Raw genomic sequence first — 14,490 nt, forward strand, 5'->3', positions numbered from 1 at the left:
TCAACAGATTTAAATGACACGAAATAAAAATAGTACAACTCAAAACATTTAAATCATACAATAATTCAGATATCACATTTTGATTATTCTAAAAAAATTTGTTGATTGTTGAGAATTTCATTACTTATAATTGTACCAACTAGTAATTTTAATGGGTCCCCCATCTATGTAGACATTCAAAACATGAAGAAAATGTTGTTTTCTAATTTAAAATGTTTGAGTTGTTTTGTCATAATCAACCAAAACTATAGGTAAAATACTGAGTCACAATGTTATACATTCGATATTATAAACTAGTATTTGTTAGATCATCATAATCTAAAAACTGTTGCAAATACTGAGAGATAAGCAACTATTGTCGTTGATCAAATTATGTGTTTGAACTGTTAAATATCCAAAAAATTAGGTTCAAGTCTCAATTTTAAGTTGGTATCAGAACACATGTTCTATCGTTTTGTGTCGGAGTAGCCATAATTGGGTCACATGCTTTACTCAAAGTTCGGTCATTTGTAAATTTGACGTTCCAGATGTCCATTCATGGACTTGAGGGATATATTAGTTGTCCCACATCGATTGGATAAAATATCTGAGAGTTTTATATATGAGATTGGACAATTCTCTTTCTCGAACTAGTTGTGATACATTCTAAGTGTCAACCTTAATTCACAATGGACATATTTGAATGAAAACATCTTTTTCAAGCATACTCCAAATGAACCTTTCCCCAAAGTCACAAACGTCTTATCCCAAGTCCCATGCATGTAATCTGCAGAATCCACTTTTTATTTCTTTCTATTTATTGCAACCAGTCATTTATTCGTATTTCGTCAAAGAAAACGATAATAAACTAAGCCGACTCATAAAATAACAAAATTCAATGAGTTGTATTACATTTTTTTAGCCATTTTTAAATAAATATGATAAGAATGTTAGAAATTTAAATTATACATGGTACATAAATTCTTGGAAATTTTAATTTAATCAAATTATAATTTAGCAATTTTGATTAAAAAAAATGATTTTTTTATGAAATTCACGGGTTGATTTAATACAGTAATTTGCGAATAACGTTGTATTATTGCCTGGTGGACAACCCGGCTGTCGTGTAAACTGAAAACGGCTGGTACAAAAAGCCATGAAGCTTTTGGAACGATGATAATGGTGGGATGGGATTTGGAAGCAGAAAGTGCAAGAATTCGCTTGAGAGTGAATTTAAGTGGAAGCCCAACTATCCCAGTTGTCCTTTTCCCTTACTAGAGTATTCTTACTTATTTGGATTTGATCCTATCGATTTTGGAGTAAATTACGCGTACGCTTCAGCTAGTGGGCTCAAGCTATTCCACTTATGGTCGCAACTTTTGTGGTGGTGTTGGTCCCCTGATGTAATATATATACAGTTTCGGTTTAGCAAATGATTTTGGTTCTGTTATTACTTTTTGCTATGTTAGACCTTGTTTTCCGCTTTTGGTCATGTAAAGAAGCCGAATTTCGCCTGTATCCTGTGTTCAAAAGGGCTTTCTTGTTTGCTTGTTGCTATGAATCTTTGGAATTCTGAGAATCTATTTTAGGTGGCATATTGATTCTTTAACTATATGTAGTCTGGTAACAAAATTTAGAGTGGGATTTTCTGTTCATGATTACCGTATTGGTTTTGATCATAGTATAGCAGGATGGATTTGAATTTGCTGAGGGTGGTGGTGCCTTTATCTCTTCTTTTTGTTTTGGGATTATCACAACAGAATTCAAGTCTAGGCAATGTTACATTTGGGGCTATTTTCACATTTGGTAGTATTAATGGGAGAGTGGCAAGGATTGCTATGGAGGCTGCTGTTGAAGATGTGAATTCTGATCCAAGAATTCTTGGAGGGAGAAAGCTAGTTCTCAGAACCTCCGATGCAAATTTCAGTGGTTTTCGAAGCATCATTGGAGGTACTTTGTACTTTTCTTGCATTTTTTGGCGAATGATTCTTGTTCTTCTCGAATATGGTTTATGTTTTGTTTCTATGTTAGTATTGGAGAATAGGATACATGAATTAAATTAGAGTAATTCCTTTGACAAACATAGGATTGCAATATATGGCAAAGGATATCGTAGCAGTTATTGGGCCTCAAACCTCTGGAATGGTTCATATTTTATCACACCTTGCAAATGCACTCCATGTCCCAATGTTGTCATTTACGGCCTTGGAGCCAACCCTTTCCTCTCTCCAGTACCCGTACTTCATTCAAACGGCACCGAACGACCTTTACCAAATGACAGCAATAGCTGATATGGTTAGTTATTTCGGTTATAAAGAAGTAGTGGTTATTTACACAGATGATGATCAGAGCCGGGGATCTATGGTTGCTCTAGCCAATAAGCTGGGTGAGAGGCTTTGTAGAATCACTTACAAGGCAGTGCTTTCTCCTGAAGCGTTAGCTACTCCACAAGAAATCAGGAACGAGTTAGTTAAGATTTCTCTGATGGAATCCCGGGTAATTGTTGTGCATGCTTTTGCTGCGGTTGGCAATATCGTTTTTGATATGGCTCATACACTAAGAATGATGGAGAATGGATATGTTTGGATCGCTACAGCTTGGCTCTCTACGGTGTTGGATTCTTTACCCGTAACCAGAGAATCTGCCAAATCAATTCAAGGGGTTCTCACGCTTCGTCCCCACACACCAGACTCTACAAGAAAAAGGGCTTTCTTGTCTCGATGGAAGAAATTAAGCAATGGTTCAGTAGGGCTGAATCCATACGGCCTATACGCTTACGATACTGTCTTGATGATTGCCAAAGCAGTGGGAGAATTTCTTGAAGGTGGTGGCATCATTTCCTTCTCAAATGACCCAATTTTGAGCAGTTTGGGAGGGAGCCTAAATATTGGTGCCTTGAGCACATTTGATGGAGGAAAGCAACTTCTTGTCAACATATTACAAACAAACATGACTGGTCTAACTGGCCAAATTGCATTCCAGCCTGATAAATCAATAATACGCCCAGCTTTTGAATTACTCAATGTAATAGGAGAGGGTTACAAGCAAATAGGCTATTGGTCTAATTACTCCGGTCTTTCTACAGTGCCTCCAGAGATTCTTTACAACAAACCACCTAATCGTTCAAGCGCGAGCCAACAGTTAGAAGGTGTTGTGTGGCCTGGAGGAACGATGGTCAAGCCACATGGATGGGTACTTCCGCACAACGGAAGACCGTTGAGAATCGGAATACCGGATCGAGTCGGTTACAAGGAATTTGTTTCTAAGGATGAAAAAACCAACGAGATCCATGGATATTGCATTGATGTTTTTCTTGCCGCTGCAGAGTTACTTCCCTATGCGCTATCTCATGAATTCATCCTGTTCGGAGATAGACATAAGAATCCAAGCTACTCAGAGCTCGTTAATTTGATCACAACTGGTGTAAGCGTAAAAGCGAAAATTGCATGCAATTACTGCTTGAAAGGAACTTGTATATGCGTTAACATTTTTGGCTGTGGCAGGTCTTTGATGCAGCTGTTGGTGACATTACTATCGTAACCAACCGCACAAAAATTGTGGATTTTACTCAACCTTACATTGAGTCAGGGCTTCTTGTGGTGGTACCAGTAAGAAAGCAGAGCTCAAGTGCTTGGGCTTTCTTGCGGCCATTTACTGCACCAATGTGGGCGGTCACGGGGGTGTTTTTCATCATGGTTGCAGTTGTAGTTTGGATTTTGGAACACAGAATAAATGACGAATTCCGTGGTCCTCCTAGGAAACAGCTCATCACAATTTTATGGTCAGTTCATTTTAGCTTTGGCTCTATCCTTGTCTTGATGTTACATAAGCAAGTCCGAACTGTGGTGTTGGGGATCACAGTTTTTAAATAAAATCTACACACTGTAAAAACATTTTAATTTCTTAAAAAGGTGGTGTTTGAGCCATACTGAAAAATTTCTGTTTCCATTTGTCCTCGTAGAGTTCATCGACTGATCTAGTTCATTTAGTTTCCTCTCTGTGTGTAATTTCTAGATTTTTAACTATGTTCTCTCAATTGTTCAAAATCTAATCCTTCCTCTTTTGTCCTCTTTCAGGTTTGGCTTCTCAACTATGTTCTTTGCTCACAGTAAGTAACCTTCAGTAAATCTAATGAACATGGCCATAGTATCACCCATTATACTATTGTACAACCTTGTTTATATTTCAGGAGAAAATACTATGAGCACACTTGGTCGGATGGTTCTAATCATCTGGCTTTTTGCCGTTTTAATCATCACCTCCAGCTACACTGCTAGCTTGACCTCTATACTGACCGTGCAACATATGGCCCCATCGATCAGAGGAATCGAGTCATTGATAACAAGCAATGACCGTATAGGATTCCAAGTTGGATCTTTTGCAGAAGATTATTTAAATGAGGAACTCAGCATAGCGAAATCGAGGCTCGTTCCTCTTGGATCACCAGAAGAATATGTGGATGCCTTAAGGAACAGAAGAGTTACTGCAGTCGTAGATGAACGTCCTTACATGGAACTATTCCTCTCAAGCTACTGTGAGTTCCAAGCTGTGGGACATGAGTTCACTAAAAGTGGTTGGGGATTCGTGAGTATCTCAAAATTTTACGATGCAAAATCTGTTAAGGAGTATAGTTTTGTTACCGCTATTGTCCGATGTGGCTGCATATATTATACATCCGTAAAAAACGTAGTATTCAAACATTTATATGGCTTAAAAGATTTCAGAAGCAAGATTACTATTAATTGCAGCTTTATGTAGTGATTGCAAATTCTTAAAAAAAGAGATTATGAATTTTTTTGCAAAAGAGAAATCAAAAGTTTTCATAGCTTGTCATCATTGTTCCATTTTATTGGATGTTTGTTAACTTTGCTCTACTTTTTCAGGCATTTCCAAGAGACTCCCCTTTAGCGCTGGACATGTCAACTGCGATCTTAACGTTGTCAGAAAATGGTGAGCTTAAAAAAATACGGGACAAATGGCTGAAAGTACGAGGTTGCAGCCAGGCAAATACTTCAGGATCAAACAGATTTCAGTTAGATAGCTTTTGGGGACTTTTCATTATATGTGGAACGGCATGCTCTCTTGCTCTTATAATCTATTTATGCAAGATCATAAGAAAGTTCAACAGATATTTTGCTCACGAATCAGAACCAATCACACCGAACAATTCACGGTCCTCACGAATCCAAAGATTCTTGTCGTTTGCCGATGAAAAGGAAGAAGATTTGAAGAGAAGGTTGAAAAGGAATCACTCGTCGACTATATCCAGAGGTGATTCTGAAGAACATGGATCTTCAAGTGGAACTAAATCTGAAATTTTAGTCCAGAGGCCTAATGGCAATACTTATTTTCAATATTCTTAAGCCAACTGTTTTTATCATACATAATGTATTTTATAACATATATAGAGGATCATAATATGTTTAGAAGAGATGTTGAGTAAACATTTTAAAATATTTGCTTCTAAAAGAATTACAATAGCTCGTTCTTGAAATTTTCAAAAATCAACCGAAAACAAGAAAATTATATTGAGTTTGGTTCTAAGTCGAGATGAAGAAACTCACCATAATCATCTAAAATATATTAAAAAATATTGTAAATTATTTGAATATAATGAATGTTGAAATAATAAAAACTGTTTGGTTGAAACATTGTATCAAATACTTTGTATACAACATTTTAATATTTGAAAAAACACATAAAATGATTCATAAATGACTACCAAAGCAATAACAATAATTAAATGTGATAAAATAAAGAAACATAAATTTGTTTATAGAATTTTGAAGGCAAAATTTTTATACATCTCCCCTTCTTCCGTTACTGAAAAGATTTCACCAAAAGACTTTGATTTATACAACCCCTTGTACAAAATCACTTCGACTTATGACTTATCCCTTGCTTAATCGAAACACCTAACATCCACTATGGCTCGGACACCAAGTCACACAACCAAATACAAGCATATTCTATAATATCTATATGGAAAGACTCACACTCAACTATTCTATGAATCACATTTCTCTTTTGTACGAGTGAGCTCTCTTCAAATGATGTATTCTTCAATACCTAAACATAAAAGAGTTATACAAACTTGATTTGGTGTAGATAACATGTCTTTGAAAGTTCATCTCTCTTTTTGTTCAACAATCCTCACTTTCTTGGGCTTGCTCTCATTTTATTTTCTTATTCTCTTATAATCTGCTCATGCTTTGAACCCATCACAAGATCTTGCTTGATCTTCAAATATTGTAATTATGGTTTTCAAGAAAGATATGAACGTTTGAAACAAGAACATGACCGTTTGGAAAAATTTTGTACGATTTATGACATCGAAACGGTCATATTCACGTCTTTGGCCATTTTTTGAGATTGAGTTGGTTTTATTGTTGATTGGGCTGGTTTGACTCGAGCTGGTCCAAGTCTGGTTTTACAAAGTTTGGCTTGTCCAAGTCTATTTGGTCACTTCTTTTTATTATAACTCTTGATTCATTCGATTTCTAGACAAAGTGGTAAACATTAAAGTTGTAGTCATTTCTCTTAATTTTCCAGAACCAACAAATTCATCGCGATTTTTCATCAATTTAAGATCCAATATGGCTTAATTAGAGCATATAAAATTCTTAGAAAATCATGAGGGAAAAAAACGATTTATTAATTATATTAGATAATGGCACACAAAGAGAATTCAAGATTCAAAGTAGTATATTTATAATTAGTGTAGATAGATAGATATAAAATATATAGAAATATATATCACAATAATAAAAAACTAAAAAATAAGTGGTCATTACATATTCCTCAGGTTTAATTGCTGGAAAGACAAAGAATCTTTAAAATAATTATTATATTTATTTTTTAAATAATATTTTACATTTTTATATAATTTTCCTTTCTAGAATTATTTTTATACAAATTTTTTCATTTTTAATAATTTTATTTTTCAAGTATTCATATTATAAAAAATAAATTAATTTTAATACAATATTCATAATATAATAATAATTATATAAATAAATACATTATTTATGATGTGATATCTAATTTTAAATAATTAAAAGATATCAATTTTCTATAGTTTAAGAATACGATTTTCATTTCATTAAAAATTTAGTTTGAAAGCAATTATATTTCAAACAGCCAAAATTTAGTTTATATTAACTTTAAACATCTATTTCTAAATACTCTCAACTTTAGCTTCTCATAAATTTCAAAATAATCTCTAGAATAATCAATTTAAAATAAAGAAATCTAGTTTACATTTACTGTTTAAGACTTCTGGAGAAATTCTTGATGATCTTATTTCATCAGAAATTCAACCTTAGTGAAAATAAGTATTGCCATTAAGCCTCTCAGCTAAAATGTCAGATTTAATTTCATTAGTAGATCGAAGTTCTTGGGAATCACCACTAGATGTTGCTTCCGAGTGCTTCCTTTTCAACTTGTTCTTCAACACCTCTTCCTTTTCATCGACAAAGGATAAGAATCTTTGGATTCGTGAACCATCATTCTGTGTCGAAGGTTCTGATGCGCGAGCAAAATATCGGTTAAACTTTCTTAGCATCTTGCAGAAATAGATTATGAGAGCAAAAAAGCATGCAGTTCCACATATAAGGAAAAGTCCCCAGAAGCTATTTAGCTGCAGTTTGTCTGATACTGTTTGGTTTCCCTGGCCGCAAGCTCGTGTTTTCAGCCATTTGTCATGTATTTTTTCAAGTTCGCCATTTTCTGATAACGTCAAGATCGCGGTGGACATGTCCATGGCTAAAGGGGAGTCTCTTGGAAATGCCTGAGAAAGTAAAGGAAAGTTGATTAATATCCCCATAAAATGGAACAATGATGAAAAGCTATGAAAAGTTTCTTTCACGTAGGAAGTTGTATAGAACCGAATTCCCTCAGTTGTTCCAAAGCTACAATCAAGAGTTATCATGTTACTCAAATTTTTTAAGCTGTATAACTCTGAATTGATGGCTATGTTCTGACTAATGTTTCACATATGCAGCCATGTCGGACGACAGTGGCAAAAGAACCATACTCCCTGACAGATTTTTTGTTGTCGAATTTCATGATACTCACAAATCCCCACCCACTTTTCGTGAACTCTTGTCCCACGACTTGGAACTTGCAGTGGTTTGAGAGGAATAATTCCATGTATGGACGTTCATCCACGATCGCAGAAACTCTTCCGTTCCTTAAGGCATCTGCATATTCTTCTGGTGATCCCAGAGGAACGAGCCTCGATTTAGCAATGCTGAGTTCCTCATATAAATAATCTTCTGCAAAAGATCCAACTTGGAATCCTATATGGTAATTACTTGCGATCAAAGAATCGATTCCTCTGATTGACGGGGCTAACTGTTGCACAGTTAGAAAAGAAGTCAAGCTAGCCGTGTAGCTAGAGGTGATTATCAAAACGACAAAAAGCCAGATGACTAGAACCATTCGACCAAGTGCGCTCAAAGTATTTTCTCCTGAAATATAAACAACGTCCTACATTAGTATAATGAGCAATATTCTGGCCATGTTCATTGGATTTACTGAAGGTTACTTACTGTGTGCAAAGAACATAGTTGAGAAGCCAAACCTGAAGGAGGAAAAAAGAGGAAGTATGAAATTTTGAACCCAAGAAACTTGGAAGTGCACATGCAGGAAACTACCTCCCAATTCCTATGACCACCCTTCTGCCTTAGGAAATAACAATGTTCTTAAACTAAAAAATCTGGATTTTAAAATTAAGAGCTTGTCACTCCAGAATAGTTCTACTTGATTTTTTTGACTCCCAACACGAAGTTCTGGCTTGGGTGTGTTTTATGTAACTTCAAGACAAGGATAGAGTGATTGTTAAATGAACTGACCATAAAATGGTGATGAGTTGTTTCTTGGGTGGACCACGGAAGTCTTTATTCATTCTGTGTTCCAAAATCCAAACTACTACTCCAACCATTATGAAAAAAGCCCCTGTGACCACCCACATTGGCGTTGTGAATGGCCGCAAGAAAGCCCAAGCACTTGAGCTCTGCTTTCTTACTGGTACAACCACAACAAGCCCTGATTCAATGTAAGGCTGAGTAAAGTCCACAATCTTTGTACGGTTCGTCACAATAGCAATATCACCAACAGCTGCATCAAAGACCTGCACAGAGTCAAATATGCTAAAGAACAAAGACATGTTCCTTTCAAGCATTAATTGCTTTTAATTTAAGCTGTTTATGCTTACACCAGTAGTGATCGAATTTACGAGCTCTGAGTAGCTTGGATTCTTATGTTTATCTCCGAACAGGATGAATTCATGAGGCACTGCATAAGGAAGTAACTCTATGGCAGCAAGAAAAACATCTATGCAATATCCATGGATCTCGTTGGTCTTTTCATCCTCAGAGACAAATGCTTTGTAACTGACTCGATCTGGTATTCCGATTCTTAACGGTCTTCCATTGTGTTGAAATACCCACCCAGGTGGCTTGACTGTCGTTCTTCCAGGCCATGTAACGCTGTGTAATTTTTGGTTTGCACTCGAACGGTTAGGTGCTTTATTGTAAAGAATCTCTGGAGGGACTATAGAAAGGCCGGAGTAATTAGACCAATAGCCTATTTGCTTGTAACCCTGTCCATTTACATTGAGGATATCAAAAGCTGGACGTATCATGGATTTATCAGGCTGGAAAGCAATTTGGCCAGTTAGGCCAGTCATGTTTGTCAGTAGTATGTTGGCAAGAAGTTGTTTCCCTCCATCAAATCTGCTTAAGGCACCAATATTCAGGACCCCTTCTCCCCAACCGCTCATAATCGAGTCATTTGAGAAGGAAATGACCTCACCACGATCAAGAAATTCTCTCACTGCATTAGCAATCATCAAGACTGTATCGTAAGCATATAAACCATAAGGATTCAACCCTATCGAACCATTGCTTAATTTCTTCCATCGAGACACGAAAGTCTTTTTTCTTGTAGTGTCTGGCGTGTGGGGGCGAATAGTGAGAGCCCCTTGAATTGATTTGGCAGCTCCTCCTGAAACCGGTAAGGAATCTAACACCGTAGAGAGCCAAGCTGTAGCGATCCAAACATATCCATTCTCCATTTTTAGTCTATGAGCCAAATCAAAAACCTTAAGGCCAACTACAGCGAATGCGTGCACAACAATTACTCTGGATTCCGTTAGAGAAACCTTAACTAACTCGTTCATGATTTCTTGTGGAGTAGCTAACGCTTCAGGAGAAAGTATTGCTTTGTATGAGATCTTACAACGCCTCTCGGCCAGCTTATCCCCCAAAGCTATTATAGTTCCCCGGCTCTGCTCATCATCTGTGTAAATAGCTACCACCTCTGTGTAACCGAAATAGCTAACCATATCAGCTATTGCTGTCATTTGGTAAAGGTCATTCGGCGCCGTTTGAACGAAGTAGGGGAATTGCAGAGAGGAAAGGCTTGGATCCAGGGCCGTGAATGACAGCATTGGGACATGGAGTTCATTTGCAAGGTTTGATAAAATATGAGCCATTCCAGAGGATTGAGGTCCAATAATTGCCACGGTATCTGTCTCCATAAACTGCAAGCCTGTGTTTGTCCAAGAAATTACTCAAATTTAATCCTTCCACACCAACTGAGGGAGAAAAAGAACTTAAACCTTATGGAAGAAAATGGGTATGGAGTACCTCCAATGAAGCCTAGAAAGCCACTGTAATTCGAATCATGTGTTTCGAGAACTAGCTTCCTCCCTCCAAGAATTCTTGGATCAGAGTTCACATCTTCAACAGCAGCTTGCATCGCAATCTTTGCCACTCTCCCATTGATACTACCAAATGTGAAAATAGCCCCAATCCTCACAATATCTGGTCTTGAATTCATTTCTGATAGTACCACAGTGAAAAGAAAAGACAAAGGCACCATCACCCGCAGCAAATTCAAATTCATCCTGCTTTATCAAAGATCAAGAACAGAAATTAAATCCCACCTCAAGAAACGCAAATCCCACTCTAAATTCTGCTTCCAAGCTACATGTAGTTATAATTATAATTATAAAAGAATAAATTAAGTTTCAAAGCATCAAGCAACCCAAATTAACCCTTTTTAACATGGAAGAAACGCGAAATTTGGCATCATGACACGACAGAAAGCGGAAAAAGCCTATCACAAATTAAATTAGCGAAAAGTATTAACAGAATCTGGACATTAGCTCTACCTCCCAAGGAAAAGAAAAGCTGGCACATTAATGTAGTACAATATAATATAATATAATATCATCATACCGTATCATATTCATATCATGGAAAGAACGCAACAAAAGTTGCAACAGCAGGTGGAATAGCTTGAGCCCACTTGCTGAATAGTAGAAAAATGACAAATTTGACATTTAATATACTCCAAGTATGATAGAAATCAATATTTAATCTCTCACCTAGTAGAATGTTCGATTCAGGAAAAAAAGAATTGGACTTCCACTCACAGTCCACTCATCTCTCGTACGGTTTCATGCACTCGATGCTTGGAAATTCCATGCAGCAATTGAATCCAAACCACCAGTGCACCAGCAAACAATCTGAACAGAAAAACCATACAAGTTTTGAACTTGAAACTCAGAACATTCAATCAGAAACAAGAAGGATAATAAGAACACCAAAACATTATGTGTTTCGGTCATAAAATGACCTACATCCACGGGAGAATAAATAGCCATTCTTTATTAATGATCACAAGAGATTACAAATACACAATCGTTACACCAAAAAAAAAAAAAACTCAAGTAATAGAGTAACTTCTTTGTACAAGTTTTTCTCCAGCATTCATGCTCTCATGTTTTTTCTTCTCTCGAAGTGTTCTTCTATATCTAAATGAGATGATGTGATGTCTTCCTTCTCCACTTGAGTGTGTATATATACCTACACCTGATGACCATTCAACCAGGTCATTCATTTCTTTCCACTTGACAGAATATTGAAACAAGTCAATGCAGGCTTCAACGGTTGCAACTTCCCATTCACTTCTTGATACTACTTCTTCTGCTAAATTCCGATCCAGGCGAAGTTTCTATTAGAAACACTTATCTCAACAATTTCCACCTTGTCCCTAAAGAGCTGGTTGTCCTCCATCCACTGTCAGGCTAGTTCATTACCACCACACCAACCAAGTTCAAGCAATGCTTAAACTCAGCTTGTAGCAAAGCCTTTGTCGGCATGTCCGTCGTATTGTCATGAGACTATAGATCTTCTCCACCTTTACATTTCCTCCTGAAGTAACATCTCTCACAAAATATAATTTGACATCAATATGTTTACACCTTTCATGATAAACCTGATGTTTTGTAAGGTGTATTATACTTTGATTATCACAGTGCACAAATAAACTCTCTTGTTCAATGCCAAACTCTATCAAAATCCATTTTAGAGACACTGCCTCCTTAGTTGCTTCAATTAGAAATCAGTTGTGACAAGTGGAAATGACATTCAATTTATTTGATTAATTTTTTGTATCTAATCTTTGTTTGTGCTGTGGGTATTTGGTATTTCCACATGGATATTAAAGGAGATCTCACATGTAATTAATAAATAGAATTGAAAGAAACAAATAAAAATTAATTTTAACATAGATATACGTTCATTGAGAATCAAGTTTCTTATAAGACGATATCATACATAAATATCTTGATAATCGTATTAACGACTTTTCAAAATCACATAAGTTTAGTTTATAAAAATTTTGATCGAACAAAACATCAAACTACGTTGTTTGTGTGCTGTATAACGAGAATAAATGACAAAATATAAGGAGGAGAGATTAAATCATAAAATTACGATGCAACTCAAATTTTTTAATTATATAAAAATTTTAGACGACGTCAAGTTTCGAATTCTCTATCGACAGAACCAATTTTTGTTGTCGAGCAACCATGCATGTTCCTAACTATGGCACCAATTCTTTAGTCATGAAAATTGAAAACCTGATGTTTGGAATATTTTATAATTTAAAATATTTAAGTTAAGAATCAATTCTATATTTTATACAAAAATAAAAAATACCTCTTTTCTCAATTAACAAAAATAATCCATTTTTATTTTGATAAAACATATCATAAAATCTATTTCAGTGAATTTTTATATCATTTATAATTATCATATCAAAATAAATATTTTTTTATTTTTATCCATACTTTAAAATGTTTAAATGATCATATCATCCATACAATAAAATAATTATAGATTTTTTAAAAGTTTTTAATATAACCATAATATAATAAATTTTCACAAAAATATTATTTAACATAAAAAAAACTTTTAATATGTATACATTCATTGTCAATCAAGGAACACTCTTATATATATATATATATATATATAATTAAATATGTGTTAGAAAATCTTCTAAAAAACTTATTAAAAATCAGAAAATTTTAAATTTTATTTTTAGTTTTCAATTTCAATAATATTTTTAATAAAAATATTTATAAAAAAAAATCCTCACGTGTTTGAATGAAACAAACGAACCTTTCCCCGAAGTCACAGACGTCTTATCCAACTTTTAAGTTGTAAAAAAAATATACTCCCCCCTTTGTATCTCTACTATCTATTGCAGCCACACATTTCTTTTTGAATGGTAGGACGATGTTGATTTGAAAAGTTGATAATTTTATTATAAGTTGATATTGATAATTTTATTTTATAGTTATACGAAATTGAGATGATGATGTAAAAATGAGATTGAAATATTAATTTTTAAGTTTACACATAATTTTAAAAACATAATAAAAAAATTAATACACATAAATAAAAAATAACACACAAAAATAGTTAAACACGCATAATTAAGAGGCTAAAATGATTTCATTTTTCTTAATTTTTTATTTTTAAAAGCTAAGATGATCTTGATCTCTGATCTACAGAGACCAAATCATTCTATCCACTCTTTTTTATTTTTTTTAAAAATGTTTTATTATTAATGTTGAGTTGAGAAATACAAGTAATTTTGATTTTGATTATAACAAAATTTTTTGTTGTGTTTCTAACATATTTACTCAAGTATGAAGTTGTTATCTCAAAAGCTTTAACAAAGCGAAGCCAACAACTCAGCGTACACTAGCTTGGCAACGGCTCACTTGGAACAGCTCAGATCAATCCAATAGCTCAAGCTCATATTAGACTAGATCCGACCATCAGATCAACACAGTTTGAACAGCTCGATCTGATAACATTTCAATTTCAGAAAATGACCAAAAACGTGAATTTGACTGTTGCGATGTCAGAATCTGTACACAACGTTTCCAAACGGTCATATTCTTATGTTTAATGTATATAAGAAAAGTATATGATGAAAGGAAAAATGTTTAAGTTTATGAATATATATGAAAAGCTATTTTATTAAAAGTATTTTCATTGGCATGTAGATGTATATGTATTACTTGCTATCATGGTTAAGGTTTGCTGAGTCAATAGACTCACTAGGTGTGATCGATGTAGGTGAGCATGATATTGATGGAGGACTTGATGGTTGAACTAGCTTGACTGAAGGTGTACACAACCC

General features: G+C 34.8%; 2 protein-coding genes across 4 annotated transcripts; one reads left to right on the forward strand and one right to left on the reverse strand.

Annotated features, from left to right (window-relative positions):
• The first annotated feature begins 904 nt into the window (after nt 1-904).
• Nucleotides 905-5,453, forward strand: LOC140956707 (glutamate receptor 3.2-like). Of its 2 annotated transcripts, none has more exons than XM_073413559.1 (6): nt 905-1,929; nt 2,066-3,402; nt 3,483-3,760; nt 4,056-4,087; nt 4,169-4,513; nt 4,863-5,148. In XM_073413559.1, exons 1-6 carry the CDS (start codon nt 1,671-1,673, stop codon nt 4,931-4,933), a joined length of 2,322 nt encoding a protein of 773 aa, XP_073269660.1. In that variant the 5' UTR covers nt 905-1,670; the 3' UTR covers nt 4,934-5,148. The 2 variants fall into 2 exon arrangements, with proteins under 2 accessions (XP_073269660.1, XP_073269659.1); XM_073413558.1 differs by having other exon boundaries at nt 913-1,929; nt 4,169-4,563; nt 4,863-5,453.
• A 1,730-nt stretch (nt 5,454-7,183) lies between these two features.
• LOC140957421 (glutamate receptor 3.2-like) lies at nt 7,184-11,351 on the reverse strand. 2 transcript variants are annotated; one of them, XM_073414655.1, is made up of 7 exons: nt 11,226-11,351; nt 10,632-10,891; nt 9,197-10,533; nt 8,835-9,112; nt 8,532-8,563; nt 8,056-8,450; nt 7,184-7,768 (listed from the first exon to the last, which is right to left on the reverse strand). In XM_073414655.1, the coding sequence occupies exons 1-7, from the start codon at nt 11,327-11,329 to the stop codon at nt 7,301-7,303; spliced, it is 2,874 nt and encodes a 957-aa protein (XP_073270756.1). In that variant the 5' UTR covers nt 11,330-11,351; the 3' UTR covers nt 7,184-7,300. The 2 variants fall into 2 exon arrangements, with proteins under 2 accessions (XP_073270756.1, XP_073270757.1); XM_073414656.1 differs by lacking the exon at nt 11,226-11,351 and adding an exon at nt 11,159-11,203.
• Nucleotides 11,352-14,490: the final 3,139 nt, after the last annotated feature.

Source organism: Primulina huaijiensis, chromosome 14 (genome assembly GCF_012295235.1).
Source record: "Primulina huaijiensis isolate GDHJ02 chromosome 14, ASM1229523v2, whole genome shotgun sequence".
Taxonomy (NCBI): Eukaryota; Viridiplantae; Streptophyta; class Magnoliopsida; order Lamiales; family Gesneriaceae; genus Primulina; species Primulina huaijiensis.